This window comes from Rattus norvegicus, chromosome 15, assembly GCF_021556685.1.
Source record: "Rattus norvegicus strain SHRSP/BbbUtx chromosome 15, alternate assembly SHRSP_T2T, whole genome shotgun sequence".
Lineage (NCBI taxonomy): Eukaryota > Metazoa > Chordata > Mammalia > Rodentia > Muridae > Rattus > Rattus norvegicus.
Window position 1 is genome coordinate 100,835,064 of NC_141548.1, and position 17,121 is coordinate 100,852,184.

Below are 17,121 nucleotides of genomic sequence, written 5' to 3' on the forward strand. Positions count from 1 at the left end.
CCGAGGCGTTTGCGCGGGGGATGGGGTGGGGTGTTAGTGGTTCCCATCTCTCTTCCCTACAAGAGCAAGCACTAGAGGTGAATAAGCAGCAGACAGGAAGGCCGCCCGCCACTTTCGCGCTTACTGAAGCCAGCCCCTCTCTTCTCTTCCAGGGCTCCACGAGTTCTTTTTCCTCCTAGTCCTAGTGTACTTTGTGACTGCGTGCATCTATGCGCAGTCCCTGTGGCAGGCTATGAGGAAAGGAGGACCCATGCACACCATCTTAAAGGTCCTCACCACCGCACTGCTGCTGCAAGCTGCTTCAGCCTTAGCTAATTACATTCACTTCTCCAGGTAACCCAACCCTGTGTTCATCACTGCGGTAATTAATCCTAATCAGTCCACAGAATTACGCTTGCCTTGCTTGTGAGCATTCTCGCACATTTGTAGTTTATACTGCTGCTCTCTCTTCCATTCCTCAGGTACTCCAGGGATGGAATAGGGCTGCCTCTCATGGGAAGCTTGGCAGAAGGTGAGTGTGTTTCTCAGTGTTCTTTCAAAGATACATTTGCCATCTTGTTTTTCTTCTAAAAAAAAAACCAATCAAACAAACAAACAAAACCCTTTATTTTCAGCTAGTGTTGTAGCTCAGTAGTGGAGAACTTGCCTAGCATTGACTGAGGAGCATTGAATGCGAAGCGGGGGGTGGTGGTGGTGCTGGTGGTGGTGCTGGTGCTGGTGGTGCTGGTGCTGGTGCTGGTGCTGGTGTTGCTGGTGCTGGTGCTGGTGCTGGTGCTGGTGCTGGTGGTGGTAAAATTATAGTTTTTGCTGTGGTGTAGATTTCTTACTTGAGTTTATCCAGAACTAAGCTTAACTGAAGTACGAGTGTGGAATTAGTTCTCAGATCTGTTTGATCTTACCAATAGCTGATGTGTACGGCAGCTCTCTTCCTGGTTGTTATCCACATGCACTTCCTCACTCTGTCCTCAATAGAGAGTAGGTATGCTTTGCTAATCCCCATTATTGAATTGGTGTGGGTATTCAGTGGATCTTCTGTAAAGCAGGAGAGCTGCAGAAATGGCTTAGGCAGCTGGGGAAGTTGAGTCTGAAGAGACGCGGCACAGACCTTAGCAGACACCACTCTGAACCCAAGGGTCAGGGAATATTTATCGAGATTTGTGGACATGGAAGTGTTGGCTGCCTGGCTGACTTCTGTGTGGAGCAAGGCCTCTACCTACACTGGGCCGCATCTCTTGGCACTAGGGGGAGGGGTCCACTCTGACTGCCCTTGAGCATGTGTAGCCTGGGATGCCCTCAAACTCACTCCCAGTCGTGCCCGAGTCCTCGGGGTGAGCGTGAGACTGGCATGTGCCCCACCTTGCTCTCTGAAGTAACCGTCATCACTGTGGTGAGCAGAGGCTGCTAAGGACTGGTGAGTCTCCAACCAGAGCTGCCTGGTTAAGTAGCGGCTACAGTCAGGAAAGCAGAGCTGTGTGATCTGTGTGCTTTGTCTATGTATCTACATTTACGTAAAAATACAGCTATAAGATATAAGTGTATTTATAGGTAAAGTAGCAGGTAGCTATTGTGAGCCACAGTGAGCACAGGTTTCATACCCAGTCATGGCATACTATGGGTCTAACCTGGAGTATAAGGAATGGGCTGGAACAGTAAGGGGATTTCCCCAGGTGTCTGTGTTTGCCCCCTCACACGGGATTCCTTCACCAGTGGCTGTGTTGTTCACGGACTGTATTTGTGAAATGTTTAATGGAATTAGTTGGCAGCACACTTTAACATTTGTGGTGAAAGAAATGATCTGACAGTCGTAACTCAGGTGTAGTAACAACTCATTATGTGAGTTCACCATCGTACATACATAAGCGTACATTCGTAAACTTTCCCTGTGGAGACAGCAGACATCTGTTCGCCCCGGACAGACAGAACACCAACAGCACAGGAGAACAATTCCACCCACATACGGGCGGGGGACCAGCGAGTTTAGTTAGGATAGCCTGGGGTAGCTTAGAAGCAGCCATACCACTGAGGAAAACTCTGACTCCCAGCAGCTGCTAGCTGTGTATTATCAGGAAGGAGTGGGCAGTGTAAGCCCAGCTCAGCTGCCATGATGGGAAGTTAATGGGCTTCATCTTGTACAGGTCTCCTGTGGATGACCATAGCCCTGAGAGCGCAGGGCCTGTGTCGTGCCCAGAAGGGAGTAAATGTGCATGTGCAGTGAGTTGCCTGTTCCATGTAGACGACAGAGCAGGAGGATAGATAGATGTGACTGGTGCAGATTTTGGGTGTGCAGCTCAAAACCATAAACATAGAACCGAAGCACTTACAGACTTTTGTGGTACGCTTCTCTCTGTGGTGTGCTTCTCTATGGTGTGCTTCTCTCTCTGTGGTGCGCTTCTCTCTCTGTGGTGCGCTTCTCTCTCTGTGGTGCGCTTCTCTCTCTGTGGTGCGCTTCTCTCTCTGTGGTGAGCTTCTCTCTCTGTGGTGAGCTTCTCTCTCTGTGGTGCGCTTCTCTCTCTCTGTGGTGCGCTTCTCTCTCTGTGGTGATCTTCTCTCTCTGTGGTGCGCTTCTCTCTCTCTGTGGTGCGCTTCTCTCTCTGTGGTGTGCTTCTCTCTCTGTGGTGAGCTTCTCTCTCTGTGGTGCGCTTCTCTCTCTGTGGTGCGCTTCTCTCTCTCTGTGGTGCGCTTCTCTGTGGTGCGCTTCTCTCTCTGTGGTGAGCTTCTCTCTCTGTGGTGCGCTTCTCTCTCTGTGGTGCGCTTCTCTCTCTGTGGTGCGCTTCTCTCTCTGTGGTGAGCTTCTCTCTCTGTGGTGATCTTCTCTCTCTGAGGTGAGCTTCTCTCTCTGTGGTGAGCTTCTCTCTCTGTGGTGCGCTTCTCTCTGTGGTGCGCTTCTCTCTCTGTGGTGCACTTCCACATGCAGGTGGTGTGTTGGACTCTTTTACAGTCGAGTTCTCCTGCAGTGCAAGTGCCGGCCACCTGGTGGCACATGGCACTAGTTCATGGAGCCCTTCTGTTGTCAGTAGGCCTGTCCTATCAGATGTCATGAGAACTGTGACGTTTCCTGTCTCCTACTAACTCCCTTAGAGCTTATCCAGCAAACCCCATTAGCACCCCAGAAAGGATACTGATATTTCTACATTGCAGAAATTATATTTAAAGTTTATTTTTGTCAAAGTTGTACATAACAATTTGAGTTTTAAAGAAAAGGTAAAAATAGCTTTAAGGTTGGATTAATTAGTGTGTGTGTGTGTGTGTGTGTGTGTGTGTGTGTGTGTGTGTTATAGCTATGTGTCTACATTTTTAAATGATAGCACTGATCTTATTTTAGTTACTTTTATAACCATTACAAATTTTATGCCAAGTAGGTAATGTTTTAGAATTATTATCCATTAATCTTATTTAACTAACTTATTTTGTGGTTTAAAAAATGCCTTTCTTTTGCTTAAAAAGTGGTGTTCACATCTCAATATTAAATGCCCCAGATTCTGTGAATTGTGAAGTTTTATTGACTTTGATTTTCATTTCCCTTTAGTTTTTGACATTGCCTCCCAAATTCAGATGCTGTACCTACTTCTGAGCCTGTGCATGGGCTGGACAATTGTCCGCATGAAGAAGTCTCAGAGCAGACCGCTGCAGTGGGACTCCACCCCCGCGTCCACGGGCATGGCCGCCTTCATTGTGATCACACAGGTGAGCTGATGGCCAGCGCACACAGCTGCTGAGAGCACACACACGCACACACACACACACGCGCACGCACACACATGCACGCGCACACGCGCACACATGCACACACATGCATGCAGGCATACACACACACACACGCGCGCGCACACACACACACACACACACACACACACACACACACACACACACACACACACCCCTGAGGGTGTCACCTGGACCCAGGAGGAGCTTGGCATTTAAGCTGCAGGTGGAGTAATCTTATTGATCGGACACTGGCTGTGTAGACAGCACGGTTTAGAATGCACTTCCTACTGGCTTCCTAAAGTTCATTCTCTACTTTTTCTGTTTTCTTAAATGTCTTTACAAAGACATTTCTTAGTGTGGAGAGATAGCTTAACAGTAAAGAGCACTGACTGTTCCTTCGGAGGACCCATGTTTAATTTCCAGCACCCACATGCTGGCTTAGAGCCACCCGTAACTCCAGTCCAGAGTACCAGACACATTTTTCTGACCTGCGCAGGCAAAAAACAATACACATAAAATTAAAATAGACATAAATGTTATAAAAATCATGTGCATTCTCATTTCCCCAATCATAGCTCTCCTAAAAGTCGTAAGCAAGCAACTTACATTTTAAGAAAAATATGCAAAGAATCCTAAAAATGTGTCATCATTTCATTGTACGTTTACTTCTTCGTCACAAATAACCAACTGGTAGTTACCCTGAAGGCGCTGAAGCTGGCGGTGGTCGACATACCTGCGCTCTTCAGTGACAGCAGGCAAATGGTGCTAATGACACAAGCCATCCATGAGTACACAGCACATACGTGTCTGCTCACATGCAGTCACATTAGCACATGCATGTGTAAGACAGTACACGTACAGGAGCTGAGTAGCAGGAAATGGTAGCTCTGTAACCATATTTCTTTGCTAAAATACTCAAGGTCAGAAGTGTAGTTAAAAAAACAGACAGGGGGCTGGAGGGATGGCTCAGTGGTTAAGAGCACAGACTGCTCTTCCAGAGGTCCTGAGTTCAGATCACAACCATCTATAATGAGATCTGATGCCCTCTTCGTGTGTCTGAAGACAGCTACTGTGTATATAATCAAAAAAAAAATAAGTATAATTTAATCTAAGAGAGGAATAGTGCTTTTAATAATAACTCTGTGTGTCTGTGTGTGTCAGTGTGTGTCTGTGTGCTGTGTGTTTGTGGGAGAGGCATGAGTAAGGGTATTTGAGTGTGTGTATTTGTGTGTGTGTATTTGTGTGTGTGTATTTGTGTGTGTGTATGGGCTTGTTTGTGTATATAAGATCACAGGCACATGCTTATACACCCAGCTTTTTTATTGTGAGTTGTGGGCATAGAACTTTCTCCTTACTGATACAGTTAATGGTTGCTGGCGGAAGGGTTGTCGCTTGAGCCGGTGGTGGAGCCATTGACAAGCTGTCCATGTAAGCAGTGATTAATGCTTACCCACCCTCCCCGACAGAGAAGATCTAACATGGAGTGGGGAGTACTGGGAAGAAGGGCTTCCGTGTGAGAGGCTGGGGTGAGGAGAAAGTGGAAAGGGAATAAAGACTCAAATTGTTGTGTCCATGTATGAAACTACCAGAGAACAAAGAGGAAAAGCGTTATTTAACACGCATCTGTGCCAGATGTCAGTGTGGTTACATTCCACACTGCCTTTCCAGTCACCCCAGTGACTTCATACTCTTGACTGAACATAGCTGTACATCTGTTGTAGGAGCTCATGTCCTCTCACTGTAAGATAAGCAGTTTGCTTAAGACTGCGGGATTTCCCTAACCCCAAGAATTACAAGTTCTGTGTCCCCAAAGAAAGTTTTCTTTGCGGGGTAACAAGGGTAGCTCATCTACTAAAAACGTGGTGGTGAGAGACTGTGTGTGCGGTGCGAGTTAGTGTGTGTGCGGTGCGAGTTAGTGTGTGTGCGGTGAGTTAGTGTGTGTGCGGTGAGAGTTAGTGTGTGTGCGGTGAGAGTTAGTGTGTGTGCGGTGAGAGTTAGTGTGTGTGTGGTGAGAGTGTGTGTGTGTGCGGTGAGTTAGTGTGTGTGTGCAGTGAGAGTTAGTGTGTGTGCGGTGAGAGTGTGTGTGCGGTGAGTTAGTGTGTGTGTGCGGTGAAAGTGTGTGTGCGGTGAGAGTTAGTGTGTGTGTGAGAGTGTGTGTGCGGTGAGAGTTAGTGTGTGTGCAGTGAGAGTTAGTGTGTGTGCAGTGAGAGTTAGTTAGTGTGTGTGCACGGGCACGTGGATGAGGAGTTTGAGAGATTACTGGCAACCCCAAGGCCAAAGAATTGGATTCTTGTTGTTCTGAGAGGAGGCTCATGCAGACCAGGTTGGTCTAAAATTCAGAGATCTGCCTGCACCTCCCTAGTGCTGGGGTTAAATGCATGAGCCACCATACCCAGCCAAAGAATTAGATCTATTGAATTTTATTTACCAAAGGTTTTGGAAGTGCATAAAGACTCAGTTTTGGAAGCCCTACAGCATATTTGATGGTAAAAAGATTAAGTGATTTAAGCAGTTGGTGCTTAGTAGGGACAGGGGAACATAGACAGAAAACGTGCTACACTTTTTACTGTCCCAGTAAAGAGATGGGGTATGTGAGAGTGCCTGCGGAGCTTAGATCAAATGTGAAATGTGGTTTTAGGCTGACAAGATGGCTGGCTGTGCAAGTGTGACTTGCTGAGTTCCCCAGCACCCACCCAGTTGTCATAATGTGGCACATTCTTACATGTGCACACACACTGTCACTAATGGTCACGCAAAATCTACATAGACAAAAATGTGTTTACCCAGAGAGTTACCAGGAAAAACGAAGTTTAGCATCAACAACTCTGACTCGGTACATTCATTAAAGGAGAGTCTGAGCCATCTGCAGGTGTCTGAAATTGGGCACGATGAGGCCTGCCTGTTTGCCAGACCTCAGGAGGCAGACGAGAGGTTGCTGGACATTTGAGGCCAGCGTGGTCTTCACAGTAAGGCCCAGGCTATGCAGGGATACGTATCAAGGCTCTTGAGAACCAAGCAAGTTGGCCTTGAGACAGTGAGGTGGGGTTGGGACGGAATGAGGTGGACTTAGAGGAAAGTTCCCCTTCTCCCTTTTCAGTCTGTTTGTTCTTACAGAAGATGGAGTTGGCCGTGACACAGTGGCTATCGTCTCATCTCGTTGTCTCACTGTGTGTCACATGGTAGAAGTCAGTCCCTCCTAGGATTATAGGAGAAAGCTACATTGTTGATGGACAGCCAGTCAATCTGATTACAGGCAGATTCATGTTTGCATCCCTCGGAAATGTTCGTCTGTCATAAAGAGATGCCTACCAAAGAGTTGAAAACATACTTTTTCTTGTAAGTGGGTTTGGTGTTTCCTCTGATTACTGTGATTATTTACAGAGCGTTTTGCTGCTGTGGGAGCAGTTTGAAGACACCAGTCACCACAGCTCGCACTCACACCTCAGCCTAGCCGGCGTCTTGCTGATCATCTTACGGATTTGCCTAGCGCTGTCGCTGGGCTGTGGACTCTATCAGATCATCACGATGGAGAGGAGCACACTCAAGAGAGAGTTCTACATCACGTTTGCCAAAGTATGAGCTGGCAGGAAGTGGCTTCCGACGGGCAGTCTGCCCTGCTCCCCACTCTGGGGGAAGTCACTAATAGTTGCAAGCTTTCTGTGTGCTGAGCACTGCCTAACCCCTTGTTTCCTCAGCTAATCTTGGTGACCTGTGGGATGTGGCTGTGAAGCCACTTTACAGAGCCCGTGGAGCTCTATTTTCCATATGGTGTTTGAGGGCTGCTTCACCCACACCCCACACCCCACCGTGGTTTTTCCTCATCAGTGGTGACTTTCACTTTTTACTGTGGGATTTTTTAAAAAATGTTTGTTAGCAGCCATTAACTGTGAACTGTGACTCCTGGAGTTCCCATGTGTGATGGAGCGCATGTGCGGCCCGGAGTCGGCACACGGGCTGGGTGGGCATCCGTCTGCATTGCACTGTCAGTGCGCATCCCTGTGCCTGGGCCGTCTAAGGGTGGATTGGGTTCTTGCATACCGATCTAATCGAGTGCTTTAGAGTCATGCAGAGTGCGGGCTTCTCTTCTAGTTCACTTCCTCACAGAGCCAGTGCCACCAGCCCTGATGCCTCTCTGCCAGGGAACTAAATACACGCATTCCTACCTGCATTTCCTTCTTTCTACGAGTAGTAGCATCCTGAACACTTGTCCTCAATCTTGCTCCTCAATCTTAAAGTGCGGCAAGCAGTATAAACTTGTTTCACATTTCATTTTGAAAAAGAGATGCATTGCCACATCCCATGGGAACATAGAGAAGGGATTTGAAAGCATAATGTACAACCTCCCTTCTGTCCTGCCCACTTCTCCTCTGCAACGCCCTGCAAACAAGTGACCACGCGCACCAGGGTTGGGCAGCTTTCTAGGTTTATTTCAGGATGGACATGTGGACAGACATGTGGACTTGTCTTTGTGGCTTTATTTCCCTTCCCACAATAGTATCCATTTGTAACGGATTTGCAAATGTAGTGTTGTAGATACTCTCCACATTAACAGTTTGCTTAGGGAAAAGAAGTGTTAATATCAGGGCAAAATTAAATTTCTACATTCTGTTTCCCATTTACTCTGAGGTGCAATTGAAGCTATTTAGGACCTAAGAAAGAGACAGAGAGAGAGCATTAAGATTTTTCTTTTATGCATATGTGTGTTTTGCCTTTGTGTACACACACACACACACACACACATACACACACCATGTCAGATCCCCTGGAACTAGAATTAGATTCATGAGCAAATCCTCATAACCACTGATCCCTGTCTCCTCTCTTGGCCCTAAGTATGTTAGTAACATTGTTTGATAGCCCAGGCTACCCTCAAATTCGCAGTGCTCCTGCTTTAAGGGTTCCTGATGCTTAGAAGACTGCAGTGTGTGCCGCCGTGACCTGCTGTGTCTTGAGGATGTTTTAATCTGCGCACTGTAAAGGCACAGTTCTGACTCTGTTTGTTCCTTCCAGGGCTGCATCCTGTGGTTCCTGTGCCAGCCAGCACTTGCGTGCATCGCTGTCTTTTTCAATGACTACCAAAGAGATAAGGTCAGTATTAGTCTTCGGGAAAGAGTCTGAGTATTTAAACCTCATGTAAGTAGGAAATAGCGACCTCAGAAGTTTCTGGAGTTCTTTAAATTTCTTAAGATATTGACATTGTTGAATAATAAATTAGAAGTTACAAACATTGAAAAAGAGCTTAAGAATTAGTTTATAAGTAAAATGTTAGAAGTAAGTTTTTTGTGTTCTCTTTGAAACAGGATCAGACTACATAGCCCTGGGCCTCAATTGTCCTACAGATGATCCTCCTGCCTCTGCCCTCCAAGTGTTGGGTTACAAGCACATGCTGCCACACCCAGCCTAGAAATAGCTTTTATGAGTCAGAGCCATTTCAGAATCGTGTTTTATGAATTAAATTAGAGGACATGTAATGGGTTTTTTTTAAAAGAAATGATTGCAGCTGTTTACTGTACTATAACAGCCAAGAGAGGCAGAGGTCAGGTTGCCTTAGCAGACTGCAGAGTAGAGTAGGCCGGTGTTGATGGTGACGATGCCTGCCTGCCTCCCTTCAGCAGCAAATGGCTGTGGCATTTCAGCGGGGGTGGGGATGGGGGGAGGGTGTCTGCCGTTGGTGCTTGTAGATGTGACTTAAGTGTCTTCAGGGTTAATGTAGGACCATGATTTGCTGCTATTCTAAACTAGCCAGACCCTGCTTTCCTTGTTATCAATGCTCCTGTCTGTAACATGCACACCCACACCCATGGGAGAGAAGGTGCTTTTCTGCCCTACTCCGGCATCTGAAAAGGAATCATCGACGGGCTTCTACCCATGGAAAGCCACAGTCCTGACGATGAGTCCGACTCTCTGTGGAACATGCTTCATGAATTGGCTCGTGGTGGAAGGGAGAGGCGGGCAAACAGGGTGCAGAGCCCAGAAGTGGAATCAGGGAAAGCTGGGTGCACTTGCTGCTTCTGCATGAGTGAAACATTCCTTTGCTTTCTTTCAGGTTATCACAGTAGGTGTCATCCTTTGCCAGGCTGTGGCCATGGTCATTCTGTACAGACTTTTCCTGTCCCACAGTCTGTACTGGGAGGTCTCCTCACTCTCCTCAGTAACACTACCCCTCACCATCTCGTCTGCACACAAAGGGCGCCCCCACTTCTGATGCTTGAACTTTGTTGAAGAACAAGTGGATGGGGATGTGCAATAGGATGCAGTGCGGCGGGTGCCGCTGTCTCGTGCCCTTGCTGTGGAGGCAGAGAGCCTTATTTATAAATGGAATGTCAGCGTGTCAGCAGAAAGTAATCAGTGTTCTGGAGGGACTCAGTGAACGTCCAAGGTGACTGAAGCTTTCCATGCAGAGATAATGTGAAGGAGACTGCTCAGATTACATGTGGGCCAGGTGGCCACACTCCCATGCCTCGTCAGTAGCAGCCTCAGGCCTGATCGTCTTACAGTATTCGCCGAAACGATACTTGCCCTGTGTGTCCAGCTAGCCCAGTCAGGAGATCAGTGTGATGCACTGATTCTAAAACTACTACTTCTTATGCTTTAAAGAACATGCATTTCAAGTTACAATTTAAAGGACTTGAAAGTGAAATTACTTGAGGAAATAAATAGAAAATATGTTAACAGTTACATGAATTAGCTTTTGTTCATTCATGGATGGAGTTATTCTGCAATTTCTTCTTGTATTGTTGGCCCTGCTTCAGGTTTATCTTGATTGGGAAAGGATTTTGGATAATGTGTGGGAAATCATGGATACGTTACATTGATTTGTAAGAACAGAGGGTTTTAAGTCTGAGGACGTGGGTAAGGGACAAGCAGGGTTTTGTGTTTAAAAAGAAAGAAGGAAAACATAGTATGTGGTATGGCACTGAAATTTTAATCCCGAGATAATTCATTTCTCTTACACTGAATCCCCAATCATAATTAAGCTGTAGACATAGATTAAATTAACAGAAGCATTTCACATGAATGTTGGCTTCAGTCATCAACTACCCATGAATTCCTGCCCAAGGATACTTAATCAGGATTAAATTTTCTATGAATAATTGAAAAACAAAATACTCACTGGATCTGTTATAATCCATGTTGGCACTGGATTGTAAGTAGTTGCCATCTTGAATCCTTTGTAATAAAACCGTGTGTGTGCGTGTGTGTGTGTGTGTGTGTGTGTGTGTGTGTGTGTGTGTGTACGTGCGTGCGTGCGTGTGTGAGACCCCCAAACTAAGGATGCTAGTTCTCTGAAAACATTCCTGGTTAAAGAGCCTCTGTGTAGTAATCAGTACTCGCTGCGCATTGGTATTTGTGAAGTTGTTTGAACCTTTTGTTTACTTTTGGCGAATTTTAAATATTTCTGCCTGCCTACCATAGTTTTAGGCAGCAGGAAATGGTGCAGTTACCTGTAGTTTTGGTGAAAGCACTCAGGGAATGGAGCACAATGGAGAAGGCGTGGCTTTGCCTTCGTTTTTTCCTTGCTGTAGTTTTAGTGAAAATGAAAACACTCTGCTACATTTTAAGACAAAATGTGTTTCAGTTGGCAAAATGGCAAAGTAATGCAGTCTAGCCGTGATGAAAACATTTCTACAAGTTACGTTTTGTTCAAGTACAGGTCGGTTAAGCTAAAAACTACACAAACCCTGTCTTGAAAAACAAAACAAACAAATGAAGGAACCCAGGAGTGAAGCCTTCGGTAAAGCCTGTTGCCTGGGAGCAGTGAGAAGGGAGTGGAGAGCAGAGAACAGACAGCAGGACCTGGGCCTCCACTCTCGCCGCTGTGCACAGCATGTTAACAGGGAGTGTGTTTGTTTCTAATATATTTAATGTTTGCTAATCATTTCTTTGTTACTGTCAGAGATTACTAAGTCAAGAAAAATAGCTGCTAAGGAATGATCAGAACTGTCCTCACCTAACAGGCCCAAGGAGAAAAGGATTTCATGCCATAATGGTATCTGTTTTCTTTTCTTACTCAATACTCTAAATTACATCCCCTCAGATAATGCCTTTGAAATTTTTATGTTCTTTTTCCTTTAAAGATCGTATGTGGAGCCCCCCCTCCTATAAAGAAGCACTTGTTTTTTATTTAAGAAAACAGGAATATGTTTGATTTTATTGGCATGTATACTAATGTGAATGCCCACTGTACATCAGACATTTTAACCTCAGTGTGACTAAACCAGCCACTCATTGAACTGAGTGGGGATAAATAAATGTTTCTCTGAAGCTCACTGACCTCCTTTTAATTTTAACTTTACTTTGATGAGTTTTGGACATTTCATTGGGTGCATATGTTTTAATGTGTGTGCATGTGCATGTGTGCGGGAGTCCGTGGAGGCCAGAAGAGGGCGTCTCATTGCCCAGAGCTGGAGTCACAGGCAATCGAGAGGCCTGTGCTAAGATACCAGCCCTCTAACAGCAGCAAGCGTCCCTAACAGTGGAGCCAACCCGAGCTGTGTGTGCTTTTAATGAGAACGAACGAATGTTTGTAGTTAGATTTGGCCGATGATTTCATTATTGAACCTGCAGTTGTGCTAAAATGGGAAATGAGTGTCCACTTCAGTACTCAAACCTACTTCCAGCCAGCCAGGGTTAGTCCAGGCCGAAGAGCTTGCTTTCAGAACTGTTCATGATCTTAATGAAGACATATCTGATGGAATTGGAATATACATACATCACAAGACCAGACCATGGGCCCCTCTGACATGTTTCCCTTAGGAGACATTCTTCCGACTGCAGTTGTCTGTCAAGCATTCTTACACGTAGCATCTGTGCTGTCAAACCTTAGAGGGCTTTGGTTTTGATTTGAGGTGATAAGACTGTTACAAGCAGCAAACAGTTGGAGACTATGAAAAGAGATTCTGCCTCCTTTAAAACCAACACAGGTGCATGAAATGAGGCCAAACTGACTTTTCCTGTGAAGTCGGGAGACCAGTGGGTGTCCTGTAGCTTCCATCCTGCTGTCCTCTGAACGTCCTTCCTGCTTCTCACCTCCACACCTGCAGCTGTCTGCATGACACCGTGGGCATGCTGCATGGCTACTCTGGAGTTCCAGGAGACCTGGAGGTATGGGAAGAAGCTGGCCAGGCCCTGACGCCATTTACAGCACAGCCAAAACAGTCCCTGGGGAGAAATGGGGTGGCGTACCTACAGGAACCCTGTATGTTAGTCATACTGCAAGACGGGTTTGGGTTTGGCTTTTATAAGTTTAGAAGTATTTCAAAATTGTGTGTGTGTGTGTGTGTGTGTGTGTGTGTGTGTGTGTGTGTGTGTGTATTTAATCCGTCCTTACTGGAATAAAGTTCACCCATACTTTTCACCAGCATGCATGAAGCTCTAGGTTCAACCTCAGTATCATACAGAGATGGCTTTCCCACTGCGTACTGACACATGGTTTCATCTAACATAGCTGTCGGCTTCAGTTGTCCTTTCTTCCCCAGGCCAATGGCTCTGTCTTGTGTTGTTTCTACTCCAGAGTATGAATTGTAAGAGTTTCTCCATTGTGCCTGGAACATTCCCTCCTGTACACTAGACACTCAGATGCATATTTGTGTGTGTGTGTGTGTGTGTGTGTGTGTGTGTGTGTTGTTTTCATGCTTTTGAGACAGAACCTTGTCCTGTAACTCAGGCTGGGTTCATTGTGTACCCTACAGTGGCCTGGAAATCATGGCAGTTCTGCTTCAGCCCCATACCTGGCTGTCAAGTACAGTTTTGGGGCTAGTGAGACGGCTCAGTAGGTGAAAGTGGGCACACGAGACTGACAATCTGAGTTTGACCCCAAGAACCCACCTAAAAGTGGATCTGACAAGTTGTCCTGTGACCTCCACACGTATGCCATGGCAACTGCATCTACACACGTGCGCAAACACAAAACAATAATGTAGATATATTTTGTGTGTGAGCGAATAAAAGAAATTCTGAAGAAAAAAAGTACACAGTGGAGGTGTGGCGTTAACTAACGCGCACTGCTCACTTGGCTTCAGGAGTGCCTGCTCGCCCTTTGCTCACTTCCATGGAACGTGCAGGTATAGACTCTTTAGTCAGCTGTGAAGAGGAGACTCTTCCAGTGTTACAGCATCTCCCCTTTCGTGTAACATCATGTGGACCAAATGACAGCAGTTAGAAGTAGCTGGTAGGAAAAGGAAACGAAAAACAATGACACATCTTAGCTTGGGGTCATTTAGGGTTGTGAAAACATTCCCCTGCCTCCTGATACACTCAGCTTCATTCAGTGTAACACATAACATGCCCTTCCTGTAGCCAGGAGCTGGTTAAAGTTATAATTGTCTTTAGTAGTCTCAGACATGTGAAACACCATTTCTTTAGCAAGTAGCATATGCATTTTGCACAGAAATCCGAAAGAGCTCTAAAGGGGATTGAGATTTAACATGGGAGAGATCAACCCTTCATTTCCGTTTCCAAGTACTGCTTTACTACCTGGAATTGTTCTTGTTTGTCTTTCTAGAAGTGGACCCATGCGTGGATAAACACACATATGTATTACAAGCAGGTTGTAACATATCACACGCCTCGGTGTACCTAGTCACGTGTTCTGTAGCCTCCCATGTAATGCACTCTGCTGTGTGTGTTGGCTTTTATTGGTGTGAACATTGTTGGTTTCCAGTCTTTTGCTAATGTAGATGAGACTAAAGTTAAGGCTGTGGAATCGAGCATTTGCTTTCTCCTCCCTCCTTCCAGAACACGCCCTCCAGCCTCACTGCTTTCTAAGTTCTTAGAACGTTCTAAGCGATTAAGTAGTGTCTGATTTATGATGAACCCTGATAGTCATACTAACAAGGTGACTCACAGCAGGCATTGTCTCCACCGGAAAGGGCAAGCATCGGATCAGAGGTGGAAGGTCAGACATGAGCAAACGAGGGAGAAAGCTTTTTATTTGCTTAGGTTTTAGTGGGTTTTTATTAGTGAATTTTGTTCTCCCATAATTTCAGACATATCCACGGTGTATTTTGGTCCCTCCGCTCTATTCCATTTTCTTATCACCTTAATCACCACCACCACCGCCTTCCTCCCGGTTACCCCTGTTTATTTGTTTTGTTTCTGTTAAGTATCCTGTAGGTTAATCGGAGCTATCTATATGATCCTGGGTTTTGAAATAACTGTCATTGCCCAATGGGCCCACAAGTAGACACACGGTTGAATGGGTGGGTACACCACGGGGAAATCTGCCGTGTGCTTGTGGTTTTTATGTCAGTGACCTGCTTGAAAATAGTCTTTCACAGCACCCATCTTCCTCCTGCAGATTCCTCCAATCTCTTCTGCAATATTTCTGTCCTGAACCTAATGTCTTTCTTTGTCTTAGGGTTTTACGGCTGTGAACAGACACCGTGACCAAGGCAACTCTTACAAGAACAAGGCAGTGACACACCTACTCTGTTATGGTTTGTATATGCTCGGCCCAGGGAGTAGCACTATTAAAAGGTGTGGCTCTGTTGAGTAGGTGTGTCACTGTGGGTGTGGGCTTTAATACCCTAATCCTAGCTGCCTGGAAGCCAGTATTTGCTAGCAGCCTTCAGGTGAAGATGTAGAACTCTCAGCTCCTCCTGCACCATGCCTGCCTGGATGCTGCCATGTTCCTGCCTTGATGATAATGGACTGAACCTCTGAATATGTAAGCCAGCTCCAATTAAATGTCCTTTATAAGACTTGCCTTGGTCAAGGTGTCTGTTTACAGCAGTAAAACCCTAACTAAGACAGACTCCAACAGGGCCACCCCTTCTAACAGGGCCACCCTTTGGCCAAGCATATACAAACCATCACAGCCTTGTATGTGGCTTGCCTTGTCTGGGCTCTGCTGCCCTATAATCCCAGCATCGTGTGCAGACATTGCTCTGCGTTTATCTCTGTTCACTATAAGGAGAAAAAGTCTCTCTTTTTAATTAATTTAACTTTTTAAAATCACTTTACATCCTGCTCTCTGCCCCACTCCTAGTCACCACCTCCCACAATCCTTTCCCTCTCCCCATTCCCCTTCTCCTCTGCAACCCCCCCAACCCCCGCCAAAACCTGCACTTAAAATCTTTGCCAGGCTAGGAGCTTCCTGTCCCACTGAGGCCAGACAGGGAGCCCAGCCATCTCCCATAGACAGGCAGCAGTTTTTGGGACAGCCCCTGCTCCAGTTGTTCGGGACCCACAAGAAGACCAAGCTGCACACCTGCCACATATGTGCAGGGAGGCCTAGGTCCAGCCCGTGTGTGTTCTTTGGTTGGTGGTTCAGCCTCTGATAGCCGGAGGGTCCAGGTTAGTTGACGCTGTTGGTCTTCCTGTAGAGTTCCTGTCCTCTTCAGGACCCACAATCCTTCCTCCTATTCAAGAAGGGTCTCTTAAGGATTACAGTGGTCTGTGGATGTATAGATATTTAGGGGTGTGCTTTCATGCTACGTTGGTCAGCTAAGCAGCCATCTTAGATTTCATCTCTGGTCCCCCAAAGCTTTCATGAAGCCAGTATCACCCTAGTACCAGGATAGACAACAACAACAAAAATATAGACCAATCTCCTTTATAAACACAGATGCGAAAATTCTCAGTAAAGTTCTTGCAAACAGAATTAAAGCTCACATCACCCTGATCATTCGCCCTGATCAAGTTGGTTGTTTTTTTTTCTAGACCCATGGGGATGGGTCAATGTATACATTTTTTTAACTTGTATTCCATATAGTAACATTTTAGCTAGTGCAGTCAAACATGAGAAGGAACTAGAAAAGGATACAAAGAAGAAGAAATTCTTTTTTGACAGATTAGATATTCAAAACCACAAGAGACCCTAAAGCCCTAAAGACACACACACACACACACACACACACACACACACACACACACACACACGGGTTCTAGCTCTGTTAAATACTTTCAGCAGCAAAGTGAGATACAAAGGTACCTTGAAATAAACTTAACCAAGGATATTAAACTTGAATGTCAGAGAAGGAAATTGAAGAAAGACATTGGATAAAAAGTCCTCTGATGGGGGCTGGGGATTTAGCTCAGTGGTAGAGCGCTTGCCTAGGAAGCGCAAGGCCCTGGGTTCGGTCCCCAGCTCCGGAAAAAAAAAAAAAAAAAAAAACCAAAAAAAAAAAAAAAAAAAAAAGTCCTCTGATGCTCATGTATTAAAAAAGGTAATAATGTGAAAACAGATACACTAACAAAAACAACTGTAGAGTAGAAGTGTATAAAAATCTGTGGAATTCCTATTAAATTCCAGCAGCGCCTTTCTTCACAGAATTTTTTTAAGTCTAAAATTCTCATGGAAGAGTACAAGACCCAGATGGCCAAAGAAATCCTTAGCAAGAAGAGTGATACTGGAAGGATCGCCATCCCAATCTGAAGTCCCAGTGACAACAGCATGGTGTGACAGAGCAGACA

The 17,121-nt window shown here is 45.7% G+C and overlaps 1 protein-coding gene across 14 annotated transcripts in view; it reads left to right on the forward strand.

Moving 5' to 3' along the window:
• Gpr180 (G protein-coupled receptor 180) overlaps positions 1-15,407 on the forward strand; it is a 28,653-nt gene extending 13,246 nt beyond the window's left edge. For 2 of the 14 annotated variants that reach the window (NM_001415002.1, NM_001006994.2), the window contains 6 exon segments: positions 153-333; positions 462-511; positions 3,527-3,684; positions 7,087-7,278; positions 8,716-8,793; positions 9,752-11,975. In NM_001415002.1, coding sequence (NP_001401931.1) covers positions 153-333; positions 462-511; positions 3,527-3,684; positions 7,087-7,278; positions 8,716-8,793; positions 9,752-9,910 — 818 coding nt within the window. In that variant the 3' untranslated portion in view covers positions 9,911-11,975. 14 annotated transcript variants of the gene reach the window in all.
• Positions 15,408-17,121: the final 1,714 nt, after the last annotated feature.